This window comes from Syngnathus scovelli, chromosome 20 (assembly GCF_024217435.2).
Source record: "Syngnathus scovelli strain Florida chromosome 20, RoL_Ssco_1.2, whole genome shotgun sequence".
NCBI classification, from domain to species: domain Eukaryota; kingdom Metazoa; phylum Chordata; class Actinopteri; order Syngnathiformes; family Syngnathidae; genus Syngnathus; species Syngnathus scovelli.
In genome coordinates this window covers 5,062,346-5,077,935 of record NC_090866.1, presented here as the reverse complement: position 1 = coordinate 5,077,935, position 15,590 = coordinate 5,062,346, and the positions used below count along the sequence as shown (strand labels likewise).

Below are 15,590 nucleotides of genomic sequence, written 5' to 3'. Positions count from 1 at the left end.
CAGCTATGTATAGTTCCTCAAGAGCTCTCATCATCATCATGTATTTGATCAGTCTAATTGATGATTTTTGTCCTCTTGGTTCCTCTGTCTAGCACATGCTAATGAATGCCGGCATCCGACAATAACGGTCATCTCCAGTAATGATATGCGGATTTTTTTTTCTCTACATGGTGTGCTCTTGATTAGAGTCGCAGAGGAAGAGAGCCAAATAACGCTGTAATCACGGCGAAGTCCACCACTGCCTTAGCTGTCATACTAATGTCCAAGTTACTCCTTTAAATAATGATAGTGTCTACAATAATGAGAATGGTTGCATGCTCTTTCCAACTAAGAGGTAGGCCTCACTTTGGGCAAAGATAAAGGAACGAGGCCACGTCCGAGCAATTAGTCGGCGGATAGAAGAGTTAATGAGCTGCTCTCGTTGTCGTGTGCAGCATTTCGGGGGGATATACCCCTATATTTACCACTCAAGTGGCGCACGGCCATTAGAATAGGCGGACGATGCCGCGCGCGTCCTCTTCCCCCTTATTTTCATTAGGCCCCGATGACTGCAGAATTGATGCGGCCTGAGACTTATCAAAAGCTACTAATTTCACATTAGCGGCCATTGACTGCCGCGGCTTGATTCGAGGGCTTTGTGACAATTATCACAATCAGCGCAGGGGCCTGAAGCATTTAAGATGACTGATTATTTGATGCAATGCTGTGTTGGTGAAAAATAGATGGATGGATGGATGGATGGATGGATGGATGGATGGATGGATGGATGGATGGATGGATGGATGGATGGATAGATAGATAGATAGATAGATAGATAGATAGATAGATAGATAGATAGATAGATAGATAGATAGATAGATAGATAGATAGATAGATAGATAGATAGATAGATAGATAGATAGATAGATAGATAGATAGATAGATAGATAGATAGATAGATTGGCTGGCAACCAGTTCAGGGTGTCCCCCGCCTACTGCCCGATGACTGCTGGGATAGGCTCCAGCACGCCCGCGACCCCTGTGGGGACAAGCAGTACAGATGATGGATGGATGGATGGATGGATGGATGGATGGATGGATGGATGGATGGATGGATGGATGGATGGATGGATGGATGGATGGATGGATGGATGGATGGATGGATGGATGGATGGATGGATGGATGGATGGATGGATGGATGAAATTACGTAGAAATTAGCAGGACATTAATAGCATCTGACAATCATATTCAGGTTCCTAAAAAAACAAGCATTATACAGTATTCTGAACTCAACTCACCCTGTAAAAAAATGAAAATAAATAAGGATTAAATAATATAAATACAATGATATTACATTTTGGTACGCAAACTGCGTACTGGTTTTGGCTGTTACCCTGAGATCTCGCGAGACTTCTCCCAGTCACATGATCCCGCTAATCCCAAACACGGAAGTTGTGGGTTCCATGAGGCAGACGAATGTATTTCGACGCATTTAAGATATTGAACATGTTTCTTAATTACCAAAACTTGTTTTTAACCGTGTGGTCGTTATATATTTGCTCCGTTGCGCCGAGCGAAGGAGCTAACGCCACACTTTCCGTTTCAGTTGCGGCGGAGCCGCCCGTTTTTCTGCCGGCGACGGAGGACGACTCTCCCGCCCCCTTCTTCTTGATGTCCGCCTTCCCGGACGACTTGGAGGTGAGCGACTACTGCAGCGAGCTGCTGAGCCTGTTTGGCCAGCGCTATGAGACCTATGTCAACTGCCTGGTTACCTCTGCCCGGCCGGTTAAAGTTTGCCAGAACTGCTTCGGCGCCTACGGCATGCTGGTGAACACCTACATGAACATCTCCTCGGAACAGGTACCGCAACAACAATGTCCTTGGAACTGTGCGTCTCATGAGTTACTGTGGTCTTGTGATATTTCTTCCCTAAGGAGGCAACATTAATAACTCTGCTTGGTTTGTTGTTTTTGGTGCTAAATGTATTCAGTTGGGTCCTGGCAATGAGAGCTGCAGGGACAGCCTTCTGCGCAGTGACCGTCTCATGCTGGTCTATCTGCTGTTTAACAACCTAAAGGACATGTGGACCAAATCTGCCTGTGACAGTAAGTGCACCCAAACACGACTGTAAATGCAAGATTCACTTCTCCTATAGTGAGGATCACATGACTATTAGAGACAAAGCATGTGACTTTTCTTACTTCTGCTCAGTGCAATGATGGCTCATTGTTTGCATGTTTCCCGTCTATTGGGCTATCTGGCGCTTTATTTTTGGTAAGATTATGTTGAAATGAATTCACATTGTTTTGGGCACACATGCACACTTGATGGTGAATGACAAAGCTCTTGCTTTTTTTTCCTCGATGTAGACTGTATCAATGATGGATTCCAGAGTCTCACCAATGACACTCTGTACTTCATGTCCACTCTCAACCAAACTCTCACCTGCTTTGATATGTATCAACAGGTACTCACTTGCTTATTCACACATTCCCAGATTCACACACAGAGATGCAATGTCTCACCCCTTTTGGCATGTCTCCGCAGGGGAATCACACAGAGCTGTGTAAAAACTGTAAGAGTGCATATAAGGTCCTCAATGAGCTTTACAGCCGCATGGAGAAGAACGACACCATGTGTATTGACATTGAGGATGGGGTACGTACGTGGCTAAAGTGGCCAAACAATCAAACTGCTCAAAGATTTTTTTTTGGCCTTGGGATTTGAATGTGATTAACATTTCCCAAAGTCTTAGCTCTTTTTTTGCTGTTTGTTGCACATTGTGGCGGTGCGCAAGGTGACCGCACAGCAGCATTACTGTCTCACTTTTAATTCCAGTATTGTGACTTTGAAGTGTCAGCACGTCATTTGCATACGCTGGCATTTCCAAAAAGACGACCACCAAGATGGGCGAACCGATTAGCAATAATGTGTCGTAGTCTCCACCGCTTATTTTGGCACTCTGCCTCGTTCTCAGATGAACGTGACCCGCAGGCTGTGGAGTAAAAACTTCAAATGTTCCCTCCCCCGCGAGGAGACGGTGCCTGTCATCGCCGTGTCCGGCTTCATGCTCTTTCTGCCCGTCATCTTCTACTTGAGCAGCTTCCTTCACTCGGAACAAAAGAAACGCAAGCTCATACACCGTGAGTAACCCGCTTAATTCCCCCATTGTTGCGCGCACATATTTTGACAGGGGTTTTGAAGGCTCTTTGTGGGCTGCTAAAATGGGTGCGGGGTTGTGTACTTGGACTGTGACAGTAAAGTTTTGGCCCTGCGACGGGACCGAGGTTAGCAGTGAAGGGTGAACCTGACAAAATCGTCATGAATCCAGCCAACACGAACAAATGACAACCCCTCCTCCCACTTTGTTGCAGCCAAGAGAGCAAAGTCGTACGCCGCCAGTCTGATGAACATTCAGGACAAGCAGAGCTGATGGCGGACGCCACTGAGTTGTTCCAAGTTTTGCACGTTTGGGAGGTTTGTGGTAAGAGCGGCTGTTACTCTCCGAAGGATGATTTCACCTCAGTATTTCAAGGACCCGGACAAATTGAATGTTAAACACACGGAAGGTTGCAATGTTCACATTGTCCAAACTTTTCATTTGACTTTTTAAAAACTTGTATATGTCATTAAATTAGGATGTTTTGACTTTACCGCTGTCAGTGAAGCATTTTTAGGAATAGCCATTTACGTGTTATTGAGTGTTTGCATCCTGGTGTGCAACTATTTATTTTTATTAATCTCCACAATCCTTACAATATATCAACCGTGATTAAATGTGAAAGAAATTAGTTAGCTCGGCTTTTATTGAGCCTTCTTTTTGAGTAAAATGTGAAACGTCAAAACCACTGAAATGGTTTTTACCCTGCTATACTTTATGCTGCTGTAATTCAAAATTGATTAAATAGGAACGGATCCATGCTTTTAAATCCTAATATTAATTACATAGTTGCACACACAGCTGCACAAACATTCTCGTGTTTTTGTGCAAATGTGTGTGCGCACATTGTCAAATGTGAGTCAGCGCTCTAGTTATGGATTGAGAAATGGGTTTTATGTCTTTAATGCAACCTGAGAGAGAGCCCGCTACAAAAATAAGAGAAGTACTCCATGTCCATTAGCGGTGACGCAGACATTTTGGCTAAATACAACCACACGGACATAAGTCATGAGAGCACTCTGAATTATGCTGCCAAAATCAGTCTTTTGTGGATACATCAACCTTTGAAAGTTGTTTTTTTTCTTTGTTGAGCTTGTCGTTGGGTTCATTTCCTGGTATTTCTTTACGGCTATGTTTGGAGTGCTGGATTGATGAACATTAAGCACATTTATGTCATTGTTTAGTCACGCTATCAATAAGCCGGTAGTCCCTGGACAGATCGTTAAAAGCAGAATATATACGAGTTTAACAAATAGCATCCATGTGGTGGTGTTCTAACATAAATAACTAAATATAACAGTACTCACAAGCATATATTCTTTATCCTTGCAAAACGCGACTTATTGAGCCACTTTCAGTAATTGAGTAAAACTGTTTGCCTTACTATATTATACTGCTGTCTAGTGGGCAAACGTTGCGCATACCAGAAGAAGCTGTAATGAAAAACAAATTTTCCCCCCTCCACTTTTTGTTAATTATATTAATACTCTTTTTTTTCTCATATAGACATTATAGAGTGTTGGTTTCTCGATTAATAAAAAAACCAAAAAACACGCAGCTTCCGCTGCACTGCGTCAGCCCGAGTGAGTCCGAGGTGCAGAGTTCCACACAGCGGCGGCCCTTGTTCCAAACTCTCGCATGGGGGTGGCCTTTTCCTCCATCATTAGCGGCTAATCTAACAGCAGGATAAAGATACTTCACCCAATAATCTCCTCCGCCACACACACCCTCGTTAAAACACTTTTCTTGGCTTCTTGGTCTGATGGAGCGTAGCCACTGGGGCCCATCAGCTCACCGCTAAGAGCATTACGCGCACACCGAGTCATATGAGCCCCTTCAGGGCGGCGTGTTGCGTGAAAATGCCGTGTGCCGGCCGGCTCGGTGGTGACAGTATAAGATTCCCACTAAACTCTGCCGCTTGATTAGTCAAGTGAGATGATAAGCCTTTAAATAAACACAAGTGTATTAGTTGATAACAAACAGTGACGTAAATGTGTTATTTAGTTTAAAGTCCCAATGATCATCGATTGAATAAAAATTATTTAATATGTAAAAGCTGAAACAATTCAATGTTGTCCATTAAATATAATATACAGTTATACCGGCGATAACAAATCAATAAATAAAACTTCCACATTCCAAAATGTTCTGTATAAACTACATAACATAGTATTTGACTATTATAGTTATGCTGCCATTTTGTTGTTTTTATTTTATGTTTATGAATTTGTGTATACAAAAAACACATATTTGAAATGTCATTGCAACAAAGACTGCCTTAGTTGAAACAGTGAGTGACTTTTGCCAGATTTATTGCTGTTTTGCAATAAAAAATAAAATCCAGGAGTAATCGGCCTAATTCCTCATATAATTCCTCATATAATAATTGACCACCTAATCCACTAACAGTTTTGATATTGCAATGTGACAACCACATCATACTTGTTCTGCTTCTGTTGCTGGATTATAAAAGTGCTGAGATTTATGTTCAGGTTTTAGTGTGAACAATAAACACTTGGAAAATCATTTGTAAATCTCAAATGACCTCTTCATTCACTCCTATTGTTTTTGAAAGCTTTTGTTGACATTGTTTTTTTTTTTCTTGCTTTCTAGTACAAGCGTGACTGGTATCTGGAACTGTTCATAATTCCCTTCAACCTAACTAAGGCGCTAGTTTCAGCTAAAGAAAAACGGTAGGTAGGTTTTGTGTTCTTTTGGTGATGAGTGGTCTTATTCTAACATTCTTCCAAACACGCCAGAAAATGTGTCATGTTTGATTTAGAAACAATACTGCTCATCACCAGAAGAGCACCATACCTGAAGTGAAGCATAGTGGTGGCAGCATCATGATTTGGCACTGTATTTGTTTTTTTCTCACCTGGTGTTGGGGCCTTAGATAAGGTGGAAAAAATTATGAATAGTTCTGTATCTCAGGTAAGATTATGAGAACAGTTCAAATTTATTTGGGCTTAATCAGATGCACTTCAAATGGTGGCAGGTGTATTCATGTTTAACTTGAGTTTCAATGTATTCATTCTCAACAGCCAATCTTGAGGGTGCATATACTTTTGCAACCACATTCTTTCAGTTATTTTTACAGGGTGTGTAGACTTTTCTATCCACTGTATCTCATTGCTTTGTCATGCCGACATCAAGAAAGTGTTAGTTGGCGTTTAGGTTGTGGCGTAAGACCTGGAAGCCTACCATCAGCCAGCAGCGTCCCCCCCTAAAACGTCAATTAACTGGCTGTAGGTGACCTTTAGGCCGCACACCTCTCAACGCCTCAGCCATGAATATGATTCTTTGTCGACTAAGAAGTAAACAAATGCCCCCGCGGCTTGGATTTAGCACACACGCGTGCGCGCATTCGTCATGCACCTGCGAGCGGGGGTCAAAGTCTGTCAATCCCAAGATTATGGCATTAGGCTAGATTATAAAATCACTCTCTTATGGCAGTCATTGAGTTTGTAATCTCAGCTCCATACAAAAAAAAGGTGTTCACGCTTGTAAGAAAAAGAGACGTCCTGCTCCCTCGTGGTCCCTCGCCTGCACAAAGGTATTATGTCAAGTCAGCTGTTGGTGACATCGCAGATGTTGGATCATATGTCAGAAACCTTTGCTACCCGGGGTACCACTTGAGGATAAAGCAGCGGCTGAAGGGCACGAGCGTCTGACCCCCTTGTGTACCATCATCTTGTCAAGACAGTGAGCATTTGGGCAAGTAGGCTTCTGTTTTTTGATCAGGTACACGGTTGATATGTGGTTTATTTTGAGACAATACCGCTATCTACAGACAAGTGTTTGTATTGCAGATTTTGCTCAAAAGGAAAGGCTTGAAGGCAGCGCTCGGTTGCCATAGCAACAGGTCGCAAAACGCAGCCCCGTGATATTCTGTAGGAATCTACACGCTTCTTAATTCGTCATACCGTGAATATTTTTTTTACTTGTCAAAACATAATTATGGAAAAAGTAAAGGCTGCTGGGAAGACGTGTGAAAACTTGGATGTTTCTGAAATTAAAGACTCTGAAAACAGGTAAATTGGGTCGTTTTGTTCTAGCACTCTATTTAGAATTTATTTTGCAAAGCCAAGTGTATATTACTGCGCTAACACGTAAATGCGGAATCAAATGGCCTTCTGTTACTTTGTGCACATGGAGAGTGTCCACGCAGGAGAAGCCACCTCCAGCAGAAGAGCAACATGCAAAGGTTGGTAAATTGGGAACTACTCTTAGTCGTAGTACAAATTAATAAATCAATAATAAAGGCTAGCATAATACTAATTTGGAGTTATGTTTTATATGCATTTGTGTAATGTTGTACTTATATAATGGACATACATAATATCATTTATGAATCAACCTATGTTTATAGCTCTATAAAATGTTTTTTTTTCCCCAGCCGTGCATCTCCGGGAAAATGTCCAAGCTGGAGAGAGATTTGCTGGCATTAGTGACCGACATCCAAGTTGCAGCTGACGCCAAAGAATCCATGCGACGGGAAGAGTTGGAGGCAGCTCGCAGGAAACGGTCAGTTTTCATTTTGCCAAAGAATAAGATTGACACCCGTGTGTCCTTTCTCATTGTGGCCTTTTTGACTCAGCACAGAGATGCTGGAAAAGGAATTCAAGTCCAGCCAGGAGAAGTTTGAGGAGATAACCAGCAGGTGGTCGTTGGCTGAGCAGACCGTCATCCCTCATGAGCTGCAGGAAACGCTCAAGTGGCAGCAGCTCCTGTGTGCAGAACTCATCGAAGACAAAAGGAAAGTCATCAAAGACCTCCAGCAGGTAAGAGAACGACATAAACTACGTCAACCCACTGGTGCCAGGGCTCCGTCGACGATGTCATTGAGCAGGAGTTGAAGCGTGGAGACGATCTCTTCGTGAAGGACTTGAGGAGGCAGGCGGAGGAGATTGATCAGATGATGCAATGCTCTGAAGAGCTCATCACGACTCTGACTCAGGCCTACAGGGAGGAGCTGGATGAGATTGAGGTGCAGTCATGTCATGTTCACTTTTATGGAATTGGCATCAATGTTATTATCATCCATCCATCTTCTTCCGCTTATCCGGGGTCGGGTCGCGGGGGCAGCAGCTTTAGGAGGGACTCCCAGACTTCCCTCTCCCCAGCCACTTCATCCAGCTCATTCCGGGGATCCCAAGATGTTCCCAGGCCAGCTGAGAGACATAGTCCCTCTAGCGCGTCCTGGGTCGTCCACGGGGTCTCCTACCAGTGGGACATGCCCGGAACACCTCCCCAGGGAGGCGTCCAGGAGGCATCCTGATGAGATGCCCGAGCCACCTCATCTGGCTCCTCTCAACATGGAGGAGCAGCGACTCTACTCCGAGTCTCTCCCGGTCTTTTGTTATTATCATTGGTCACGTAAAAAAATGAAATAACTAAAACTATGGTCAAGAAAACATTATAATTACTTGAGCAGTCGTGATGCTCACCTTCTTGCTACCTGGAATATGTGCTCTTTGTTATTGACACTTACCTTTGTCCAGAGCGTGCACCAGCGGGAACATGAAGTCTTGCTCACAAAAGACCAGAGCGAATGGGAGCAGTGCCTCAAGGAGCTGTGGGACCAGCAGGTTAGGAGACTTTTACATTTCTAACGCATGGGGTGCACATGTAAATGAGCGATGGTGTATTTGCAGCAAAAGAGGCTAGCAGAGAGGAAGAGGACAGTGGAGGAGTACGAAGCCAAAATTTATAACCTGTCGATGGATCCCGAATACAAATATGATGCGTTGAGGGCCGAACACTTCGCTAAGTGTCAGGTAAGGAGATAAATTGTGTGAGAATGAATTTATATGTACCAGTGTGATTGATTTTAACGAGTAGAGTTGAACACTTCTATTTTTTTAAGGCTCTGGAGAGGGAACATGACCAAATGCTGGCCGACAGCCTGCTCAGCAGTATTAACTACATCAAAGATAAGGACGACCGAGAGATGTACAACTTAAGCCACATGAAGAAGAGAATCCTCAAGTAAGTTAAATGCTCAAGTCACTCTACAGTGAGGCCACGCCCCTTAAAGGCACACAGCCAACGCTAGTCATCACTCGTAATCAAACTTTAATTGTTTTTTTGTTTTTTTTTATTAATAATAACAACAAAACAAAGATTGTACACGTTGTGCTCCAGGCTGCAGACAGAGATGAAAAACCTGAGGCGCACTTATGCGAGCAGCAAGATACAATCAGAGAAGCAGAGCGCCCATTTGACTGATGACTACAAACGCAGCATCGAGAAATACAAGTGCATGCAGCAGAGAATCAAGTGAGAGATTAGAAATTAGGATTTAACCATTTCGGGGGAAAAAACAAATGCGTTTTATTTCCTTTCAATATTATGATGGCAATCGTATATAATTATCTTTTTTTCCAAGATACTTTTTACAATTTTTGAGAAATTGCAATCTACAAAATTACAATGCCCCATTTGATCATTTAGCCCTCTGAAAGATGCCTTTTCTTAATTGTTATCTTCATTCATCCTTCAGACACTTTGCTGTCACTGATTCCAAACAATTTAAGGACACATGGAAGATGCTTGACAAGGAAGTGAGGCAACAAGCTGAGAAGGCTTTAGTCATCGACTCCATGATTTACAAGCAGCTCCTTGGTCTGGCCTGGCCGAGACCGCGAGCAGCCTCCTCCTTGGGTCTGTCTGGTCCAGACCAAATGTGGAAACAAGCCAGTGTGGAACAGACCGGGCTGCTGCCTGAAAGCTCTGCTGGGACAGACGCAGCTGCTACGTCACTGGAGGAGGAGGACATGGTGCCCTTGGAGACCATGAAGGAACTCATGGAGTTGCTGTGTGATGAATTGGTGAGCCCCATACAACACTGTTTTTTTTTCCCCCAAAGCTGAAAATGTCTATCTGAAATATTTTCATCCTGCTGTTAGAATAAGTCACTTTTACGTAATATACAAAGAGTTGATTTTTTTCGGGCATCTTCCACATCTTGTTCAATAAGTTCTACCAAAAGCTCAGATCTCGTGGGCATGGATGATTTTACTTTACACTAATCCAATGTCACACTCAGCATTTTTTCAGTGTATCTTTTTTCTGTGTGCTCTGTCTCAGGGCTTCCTGACGAACGACAGACTCCAGTTCTTGGCAACATTGGACAAGAAGGAACAGAAATTTGTGAAGCTAGAAAATCTTCTCGAGGTAAGTTCTTGTCAACCTTTTTACTGTCCAGACATCACAGAAGTCTTTTTTCTTGCCCCCAACCAGATTTTTGGCATGGAAGAGGAGGATTTACCCAGGTTGGCTAACTTCATTCTCAAGTACCAGCAGAGTGAGCAAATTGAGGTGAGGAGTTATCTGAACTATGAAAGCAATTGGCCTTTTCAACAAACGTACTTCTTGTAGGGTTGTTCTGCTGACTCAGAAGGAGGCGCCAGTGGCTCGGCGTGTAATCCAAACCACATCTTGTCTGCTTTTAAGGACTTCTTGAAGCATCAGGGCCGATTCAGGTTAGCTAAGAACAGCCTCAAGTAGTAAACTTTATTGCTCATGTATTTATCAGCATGTTTATTATTGGTGTTGTAGGATTTGCAGCTGGAGCTAACATTTATTTTTGTTGTGTGAAGAAAGAGCCATGCCACTGGGCATCCCCGCTACTGGAGTGCAGACATGTGGGACTCCTCAGCGGACGAAGCCTACTGGGAGAGTTTGGCTAACGTCATCACAGAGGATAAACTCAAAGTGTGGGAGGTGACGGAGATCACTCTGAAAAAGCGCATGTGAGTAAATAAGTGGCATACATACAAATCCATTTGCACAACCAAATTTTAAAGGGTTGCCTTCCTCTGTCTTCCAGGGCTGTTCTCACCAAGATCTCCGATCTTATCCCTGAAATTAAGAGCCTGGAACAGCAGAACGCAGAACTTCGCATGCTCCTGCAAGAGTCTGTCAACTCAAATCCTGACATGCTATGTACCAGGAACCAGAATTGCTGTCAAAATAAACAACAGTAAAAGATTTATTTTTTTAATATGTTTTTACGTTTCAGGGCACAGCACAAAATAACTAGGATTGCATTTTAGTCACGTTGTGAATAACCTATTGTGAAAACTCATACTACACTGGACGTAAAAATGTAAACAAATGCATTACATACGTAATAACGTGCCACTTGAGATTATTTTAGGGACAATAAGTTTTTATTACATAAATTGTCACATTGGATTTTTTCCCCAATATTTAACAGAATAAACAAAATCCACATCTTAGATTCAATAAAATGTGGAAAAAAAACAACCAATGAAAATTATTAACGTCACGCACTGTTGTTAACGATTAACCAATGACGATCACTTCAAGGTGGGACCAAATGACGGAAGCTCACTGACCAGAAGGCTAGTTTTCCACTCTTCGAAATAACTTGAAACTACAAAATCGTCCAAATCTTTGACACTGTATGTATCTTACCAATAGGTAAATAAAATTTACCATTTGTGGTTTATTTGCTGCCGCTAAGTTAGCCGAAGAATCACACAAACTCTTAAACTTCGGGTAAAGAAGGTTAGCTCCACGCTGGAACACGCGACGTTGTGCTGCAATGGAGTGAAAACAAAAACAAAAACGACAACGTGGCGTCCATTCGGTTTGGACCAAAAGTGCAGGGATGAAGAAGTGGAACTGGAAAGAGGACAGACGAGTCCAAAGAGGACAGCAAGGTTACACTCGTCACCCTGGACGTGGACGCTACCGGGGAAGACGACGGTGGCGATCATCATGGGAAGACAGGTGATGCGTTTTGGGGCTAGGAAATATCTGTTTTCCAGAAAATGCAAAATGTCGTGCAAATTCTGAATCCTCAGGTACGGCTATGACGCTGCAGGGCCTTCTTCCAGAACATCTGACAACGAAATCAGCTCTTCTTCCTCAGACAACAGCGTGGCGCCAGGTTGGTACCAGACATCCCCAAAATTACTCTTACAAAGAGTAATCCCTGACTTGATCTTGAATTTATACAACATGCAAAAAAACATTAGCCTTTTTCACCATCAGAACTACCAGGTTTCTACTTTGACTCGGAGAAGAACAGATACTTCCGCTTGTTGCCGGGTAACAACAACTGCAACCCTCTAACCCGGGAGCAGCTGAAGAAAAAGGAACAAGAGAAAGAAAGAGCCAGGATGCTCGAGGAGGATGGCAAGGTCACAAAAGTATGACAACGTACATTATATTCATATTGATAAAATCCAATGAGTGTTAAAATGTTTTCTTTCTTCTAGAAAGCACCGAGGGCAGGGCTCAACGCTTCCTTGCTTCTACAGAATAGACGTCTCGGGCTGCTAGCTGAGATGTCCTACCACAGGTACTGTATTGTTGGTGTCTTTTGTCAACATTGAAATTTGTTAGAACATTTGTGTCGCCACAATGATTAATAAATTAAGATTTTTATTTTGGAGCAGTTTAAGGGGTTAAACAATGAGCTTTCAGGCAGGTCCACGAGTGTAGGATCAGCACCATGAGATGCCGCAAGCTGGACCATCAGAGCGCAGACAACTTCAGGACTATTATGGTCAGTGAACGCACCAAAGCAAGCTTCTCCTATGAACCTGCAGCGGGGGAACCAAAATTTGCCAAGTGGATTTTATCTTCTCTTTTTTTCTCCTGTAGGCTGACTCCACGTGCGAGCAAGTGTTCACCGTTAGCGACATGTCTTATGGGGGCTGCAAGTACAGCTGCTTGGGCTTCAGCAGAAGCAGCAGCGGTGGATCGCTGACTGTCAAAATGTGTGACAACCCCTACTTCACCAATTACAAGGTGAGAATATTAAAGGGGATTGTTGATGTCAAATTGACTTTTTAGTTGGATGTGATAATTAGAACATAAAAACCTCAGTTGGTACCTGATAATGTAATCAGTGAGCATCCCTCTTAAAGTTAAAGTCCCAATGATCGTCACACACACATCTGGGTTCCATATGTTTCAGGTGAATTCCCTCTGCTGGGCGTCAGTCAACCATCTCGACTCTCACGTGTTGTATCCTCTGGATAGTTAAATATATTCTGTATGTTTTACTTGTGTTTTGCGTCAGCCCATATACAGCGCTCCTTAACTGAAGCCTCAATTGTCCAGACTATGCTTGGTGGGGGTCGCAAACAGGCTCGGCTCCATCACTTTGCTCCCAACGGCACTCTTCAGCAACTCTGACTCAAGTTACATCTTTTTTGTATTTTTTCCATTATTATTTTTTATAATTCTGGCATCGAACTTGCCTTTTATTGTGGTTTATATCAGATTAGAAGTTGCAAGAGCTGTACCTAATAGTTTGTCTAAGAGTTAAAAGTGTTAGGAAATAGCTCTCAACCAAAGTGAGCTCAGAAAACATTTTCTGCAGAGACTGGATGTGCAGGTGTACCTAATGGAGTGTCTCCTTTCATCCACAGATCAGACAGGGATGTGCTGCAATTTTAAGATCCCCATGGCCTGGTGCTGCGCTTGGTGTCTACATCCGCAGTTTGAGAAGTGGTTCAGTGCAGGTCAGGGTCACAAAATATTTCATACTTTTATTCATGTCATTTTTGTAGCAATATGTGCACATAATCTAAAGGCGCGATTGCATTTATTGGCAGGTTTGTCCTATCAGGTAGTCCTGCAACAAGCCGTCTCAGGCAAAAGACAAACAATCAGCGTCGACAGCGACATCTTGGCTCAGCAGTTTTGTGTTGGAGTGAGTTTGCCTGTTTTTTTAATTTATTTTTTATTTTATTTTAAGCTTTATTCTTGTACGCCGTGTCAGACAGGATGCACACGCATACTGACATCTCAACTGATTGTGAAAATGTGAGCCAGTCCAATTTGTCCAGATTGTCCATTTGTGTGGAGCCAGCTTTGACATGACGAGTAATCCACGCAGGTCCCCTTGCTGTTCAACGGCTGCCGGTCGGGGGAGATTTTCAGTCTCGACACGCGGAATATGAGAGGCAGTAAGGCGACGAGCTTGAAACAAGAATCGGCCATCACGTCGCTACGCGTATTGCGGGACGAGAACTACCTGCTTGCTGCAGACATGTCAGGCCAGGTCAGGAATGGTGCTTTTGTCACACCTTCACCGCAGCAACATCACAAACTGCGTGTGATCTCTGTTCCAGATCAAGCTGTGGGACATACGGGCCAGGAAGCCAGTACAGGAGTACCGGGGCCACTACAACGAGCACGCCGCCCTCCCCATCCATGTTAGTGAGCCCGAGGGCCTTCTTTTGACTGGTATGTCACAAAAGCACTCACGCGCTAACTGAGAATGTCAAGATACTTGTACTTCCTATCAATACGTTGCAATGAGATTCTTCTTTTTGCCCACAAGTGGGTCAGGACTGCTACACAAGGTTCTGGAGCCTGCGGGACGGCCACCTTCTAAGGACCATCCCATCGCCCCACCCGGCCGCCAGCGACGCCATCCCCAGCGTGGTCTTCTCCTCCAGCCTTGGTGGCCGCACGGGGGTCCCTGGCCTGCTGATGGCTGTCAAAAAAGACCTCTACTATTTCCCCTACAACACGGAGGAGACAACGCCACAGGAAGTCTGACTGAACACGACACGTAAATCTGCCTTCATAAGGAATGTAGTCATTTGAAAAGAGAGTTTTTTGCAGCACTGCTGTGCTGAGCTGCAATTTACTGAGAGCTAGTTCTTAGATTTGATGATCTTAGAGATGGGTTCTTTGTATTCTAAAACAGGAAGAATACTTGCAACGTTTGCAAAAATATAGTTGAATGAGCAAATTAAAAAAAAATATAAAAGCATCTTTTTAAAAAGTGACAAATTTAATTTCCAGTCCAGAGCATGGTGCTGACTGCTCTTTGTGTCATTTATTTTAATGCTTACTTTTTGTTTTGATACGGTATTTTGTTTCAGCATTTTTTTGTTTGTTTTTAATGTTTTTTTATGTTAAAAACCAATGTTTTTTCAGGTTAAAATAATTAAAGCTACTTCCTCTGACATCATGAAATTACAGATTTTTTTTGTCATCAATATAAGTCCCAGAAAACTCTGAAAATGCAGTGTATACTTGACAGATACACTGAGGACATGTCCCCCCCAAAAATTACTTAAAGGCAATGTCAGAAATGTTCCAGAGACTGGTGTGTCAATTTGATGTGTTTTTTTAAATAAATTTGTTCTTTTTTGTTAAACTATTGTTGAGTTTTGTTCAAGATGTCCGTCGTTGAGCAAAGAAAATAAAGATGTGGAGTAATAGTTGGTTCTTTATTTGCAAGATTTTGGGTTGCTTCACGGCAGTTGTCACGTGCTGGTGCCACCGGCGACAGGACCACGCCCCCCTGTCAATGGAATCGCCGTCACCTGCCACGGGCTCATGGACAGCACTATATCAGCGCCGCCAGCGCAGACCTGAGTGTCAGTCTGTCCCTTGATGCTGCCTTGCTCATCAGTCCCGAAGCTACGGACCCGCTTGACTACTTG

At 43.2% G+C, this 15,590-nt stretch overlaps 3 protein-coding genes across 11 annotated transcripts; all 3 read left to right on the top strand.

Annotated features, from left to right (window-relative positions):
* Positions 1-1,393: 1,393 nt before the first annotated feature.
* On the top strand, positions 1,394-7,174 carry ostm1 (osteoclastogenesis associated transmembrane protein 1). Of its 3 annotated transcripts, none has more exons than XR_011085969.1 (7): positions 1,394-1,841; positions 1,972-2,086; positions 2,351-2,448; positions 2,529-2,639; positions 2,959-3,124; positions 3,356-3,465; positions 5,755-7,174. XR_011085969.1 is itself a non-coding variant. In XM_049756425.2 (7 exons), the coding sequence occupies exons 2-7, from the start codon at positions 1,803-1,805 to the stop codon at positions 3,412-3,414; spliced, it is 588 nt and encodes a 195-aa protein (XP_049612382.1). In that variant the 5' UTR covers positions 1,413-1,679; positions 1,774-1,802; the 3' UTR covers positions 3,415-5,667. The 3 variants fall into 3 exon arrangements, 2 of the variants coding, with proteins under 2 accessions (XP_049612381.1, XP_049612382.1); XM_049756425.2 differs by lacking the exon at positions 5,755-7,174 and having other exon boundaries at positions 1,413-1,679; positions 1,774-1,841; positions 3,356-5,667; XM_049756424.2 differs by lacking the exon at positions 5,755-7,174 and having other exon boundaries at positions 3,356-5,667.
* On the top strand, positions 7,025-11,140 carry LOC125989933 (dynein regulatory complex protein 1). 4 transcript variants are annotated; one of them, XM_049756417.1, is made up of 15 exons: positions 7,025-7,175; positions 7,300-7,348; positions 7,541-7,668; positions 7,742-7,925; positions 7,994-8,131; positions 8,646-8,732; positions 8,799-8,921; positions 9,011-9,132; positions 9,289-9,423; positions 9,647-9,974; positions 10,234-10,320; positions 10,387-10,464; positions 10,525-10,628; positions 10,746-10,898; positions 10,976-11,140. In XM_049756417.1, exons 1-15 carry the CDS (start codon positions 7,102-7,104, stop codon positions 11,130-11,132), a joined length of 1,947 nt encoding a protein of 648 aa, XP_049612374.1. In that variant the 5' UTR covers positions 7,025-7,101; the 3' UTR covers positions 11,133-11,140. The 4 variants fall into 4 exon arrangements, with proteins under 4 accessions (XP_049612374.1, XP_049612373.1, XP_049612375.1 ...); XM_049756416.1 differs by having other exon boundaries at positions 7,145-7,348; XM_049756419.1 differs by lacking the exon at positions 7,025-7,175 and having other exon boundaries at positions 7,199-7,348; positions 7,747-7,925.
* A 141-nt stretch (positions 11,141-11,281) lies between these two features.
* Positions 11,282-15,365, top strand: LOC125989934 (DDB1- and CUL4-associated factor 4). 4 transcript variants are annotated; one of them, XM_049756422.2, is made up of 13 exons: positions 11,282-11,904; positions 11,979-12,064; positions 12,169-12,317; positions 12,396-12,478; positions 12,604-12,685; positions 12,784-12,930; positions 13,100-13,149; positions 13,246-13,325; positions 13,557-13,649; positions 13,743-13,840; positions 14,027-14,191; positions 14,262-14,376; positions 14,474-15,365. In XM_049756422.2, exons 1-13 carry the CDS (start codon positions 11,783-11,785, stop codon positions 14,692-14,694), a joined length of 1,491 nt encoding a protein of 496 aa, XP_049612379.1. In that variant the 5' UTR covers positions 11,282-11,782; the 3' UTR covers positions 14,695-15,365. The 4 variants fall into 4 exon arrangements, with proteins under 4 accessions (XP_049612379.1, XP_049612378.1, XP_049612377.1 ...); XM_049756421.2 differs by having other exon boundaries at positions 12,169-12,326; XM_049756420.2 differs by having other exon boundaries at positions 12,169-12,326; positions 13,557-13,840.
* The last annotated feature ends 225 nt before the right edge of the window (positions 15,366-15,590 follow it).

Excerpts from the sequence above, each read along its gene's own strand:
- ostm1 (XM_049756424.2), top strand. The coding sequence starts at position 1,458 with ATGTATTTCGACGCATTTAAGATATTGAACATGTTTCTTAATTACCAA. Across the intron at positions 2,449-2,528 it reads GCTTTGATATGTATCAACAG|GGGAATCACACAGAGCTGTG; the intron begins GTACTCACTTGC and ends ATGTCTCCGCAG. Across the intron at positions 3,125-3,355 it reads GAAACGCAAGCTCATACACC|CCAAGAGAGCAAAGTCGTAC; the intron begins GTGAGTAACCCG and ends ACTTTGTTGCAG.
- LOC125989934 (XM_049756420.2), top strand. The coding sequence starts at position 11,783 with ATGAAGAAGTGGAACTGGAAAGAGGACAGACGAGTCCAAAGAGGACAG. Across the intron at positions 12,065-12,168 it reads AGACAACAGCGTGGCGCCAG|AACTACCAGGTTTCTACTTT; the intron begins GTTGGTACCAGA and ends TTTCACCATCAG. Across the intron at positions 12,931-13,099 it reads CCTACTTCACCAATTACAAG|GTGAATTCCCTCTGCTGGGC; the intron begins GTGAGAATATTA and ends CATATGTTTCAG.
- LOC125989933 (XM_049756416.1), top strand. The coding sequence starts at position 7,145 with ATGTTTCTGAAATTAAAGACTCTGAAAACAGGTAAATTGGGTCGTTTT. Across the intron at positions 7,349-7,540 it reads CAGAAGAGCAACATGCAAAG|CCGTGCATCTCCGGGAAAAT; the intron begins GTTGGTAAATTG and ends TTTTTTCCCCAG. Across the intron at positions 7,669-7,741 it reads GAGGCAGCTCGCAGGAAACG|CACAGAGATGCTGGAAAAGG; the intron begins GTCAGTTTTCAT and ends TTTTTGACTCAG.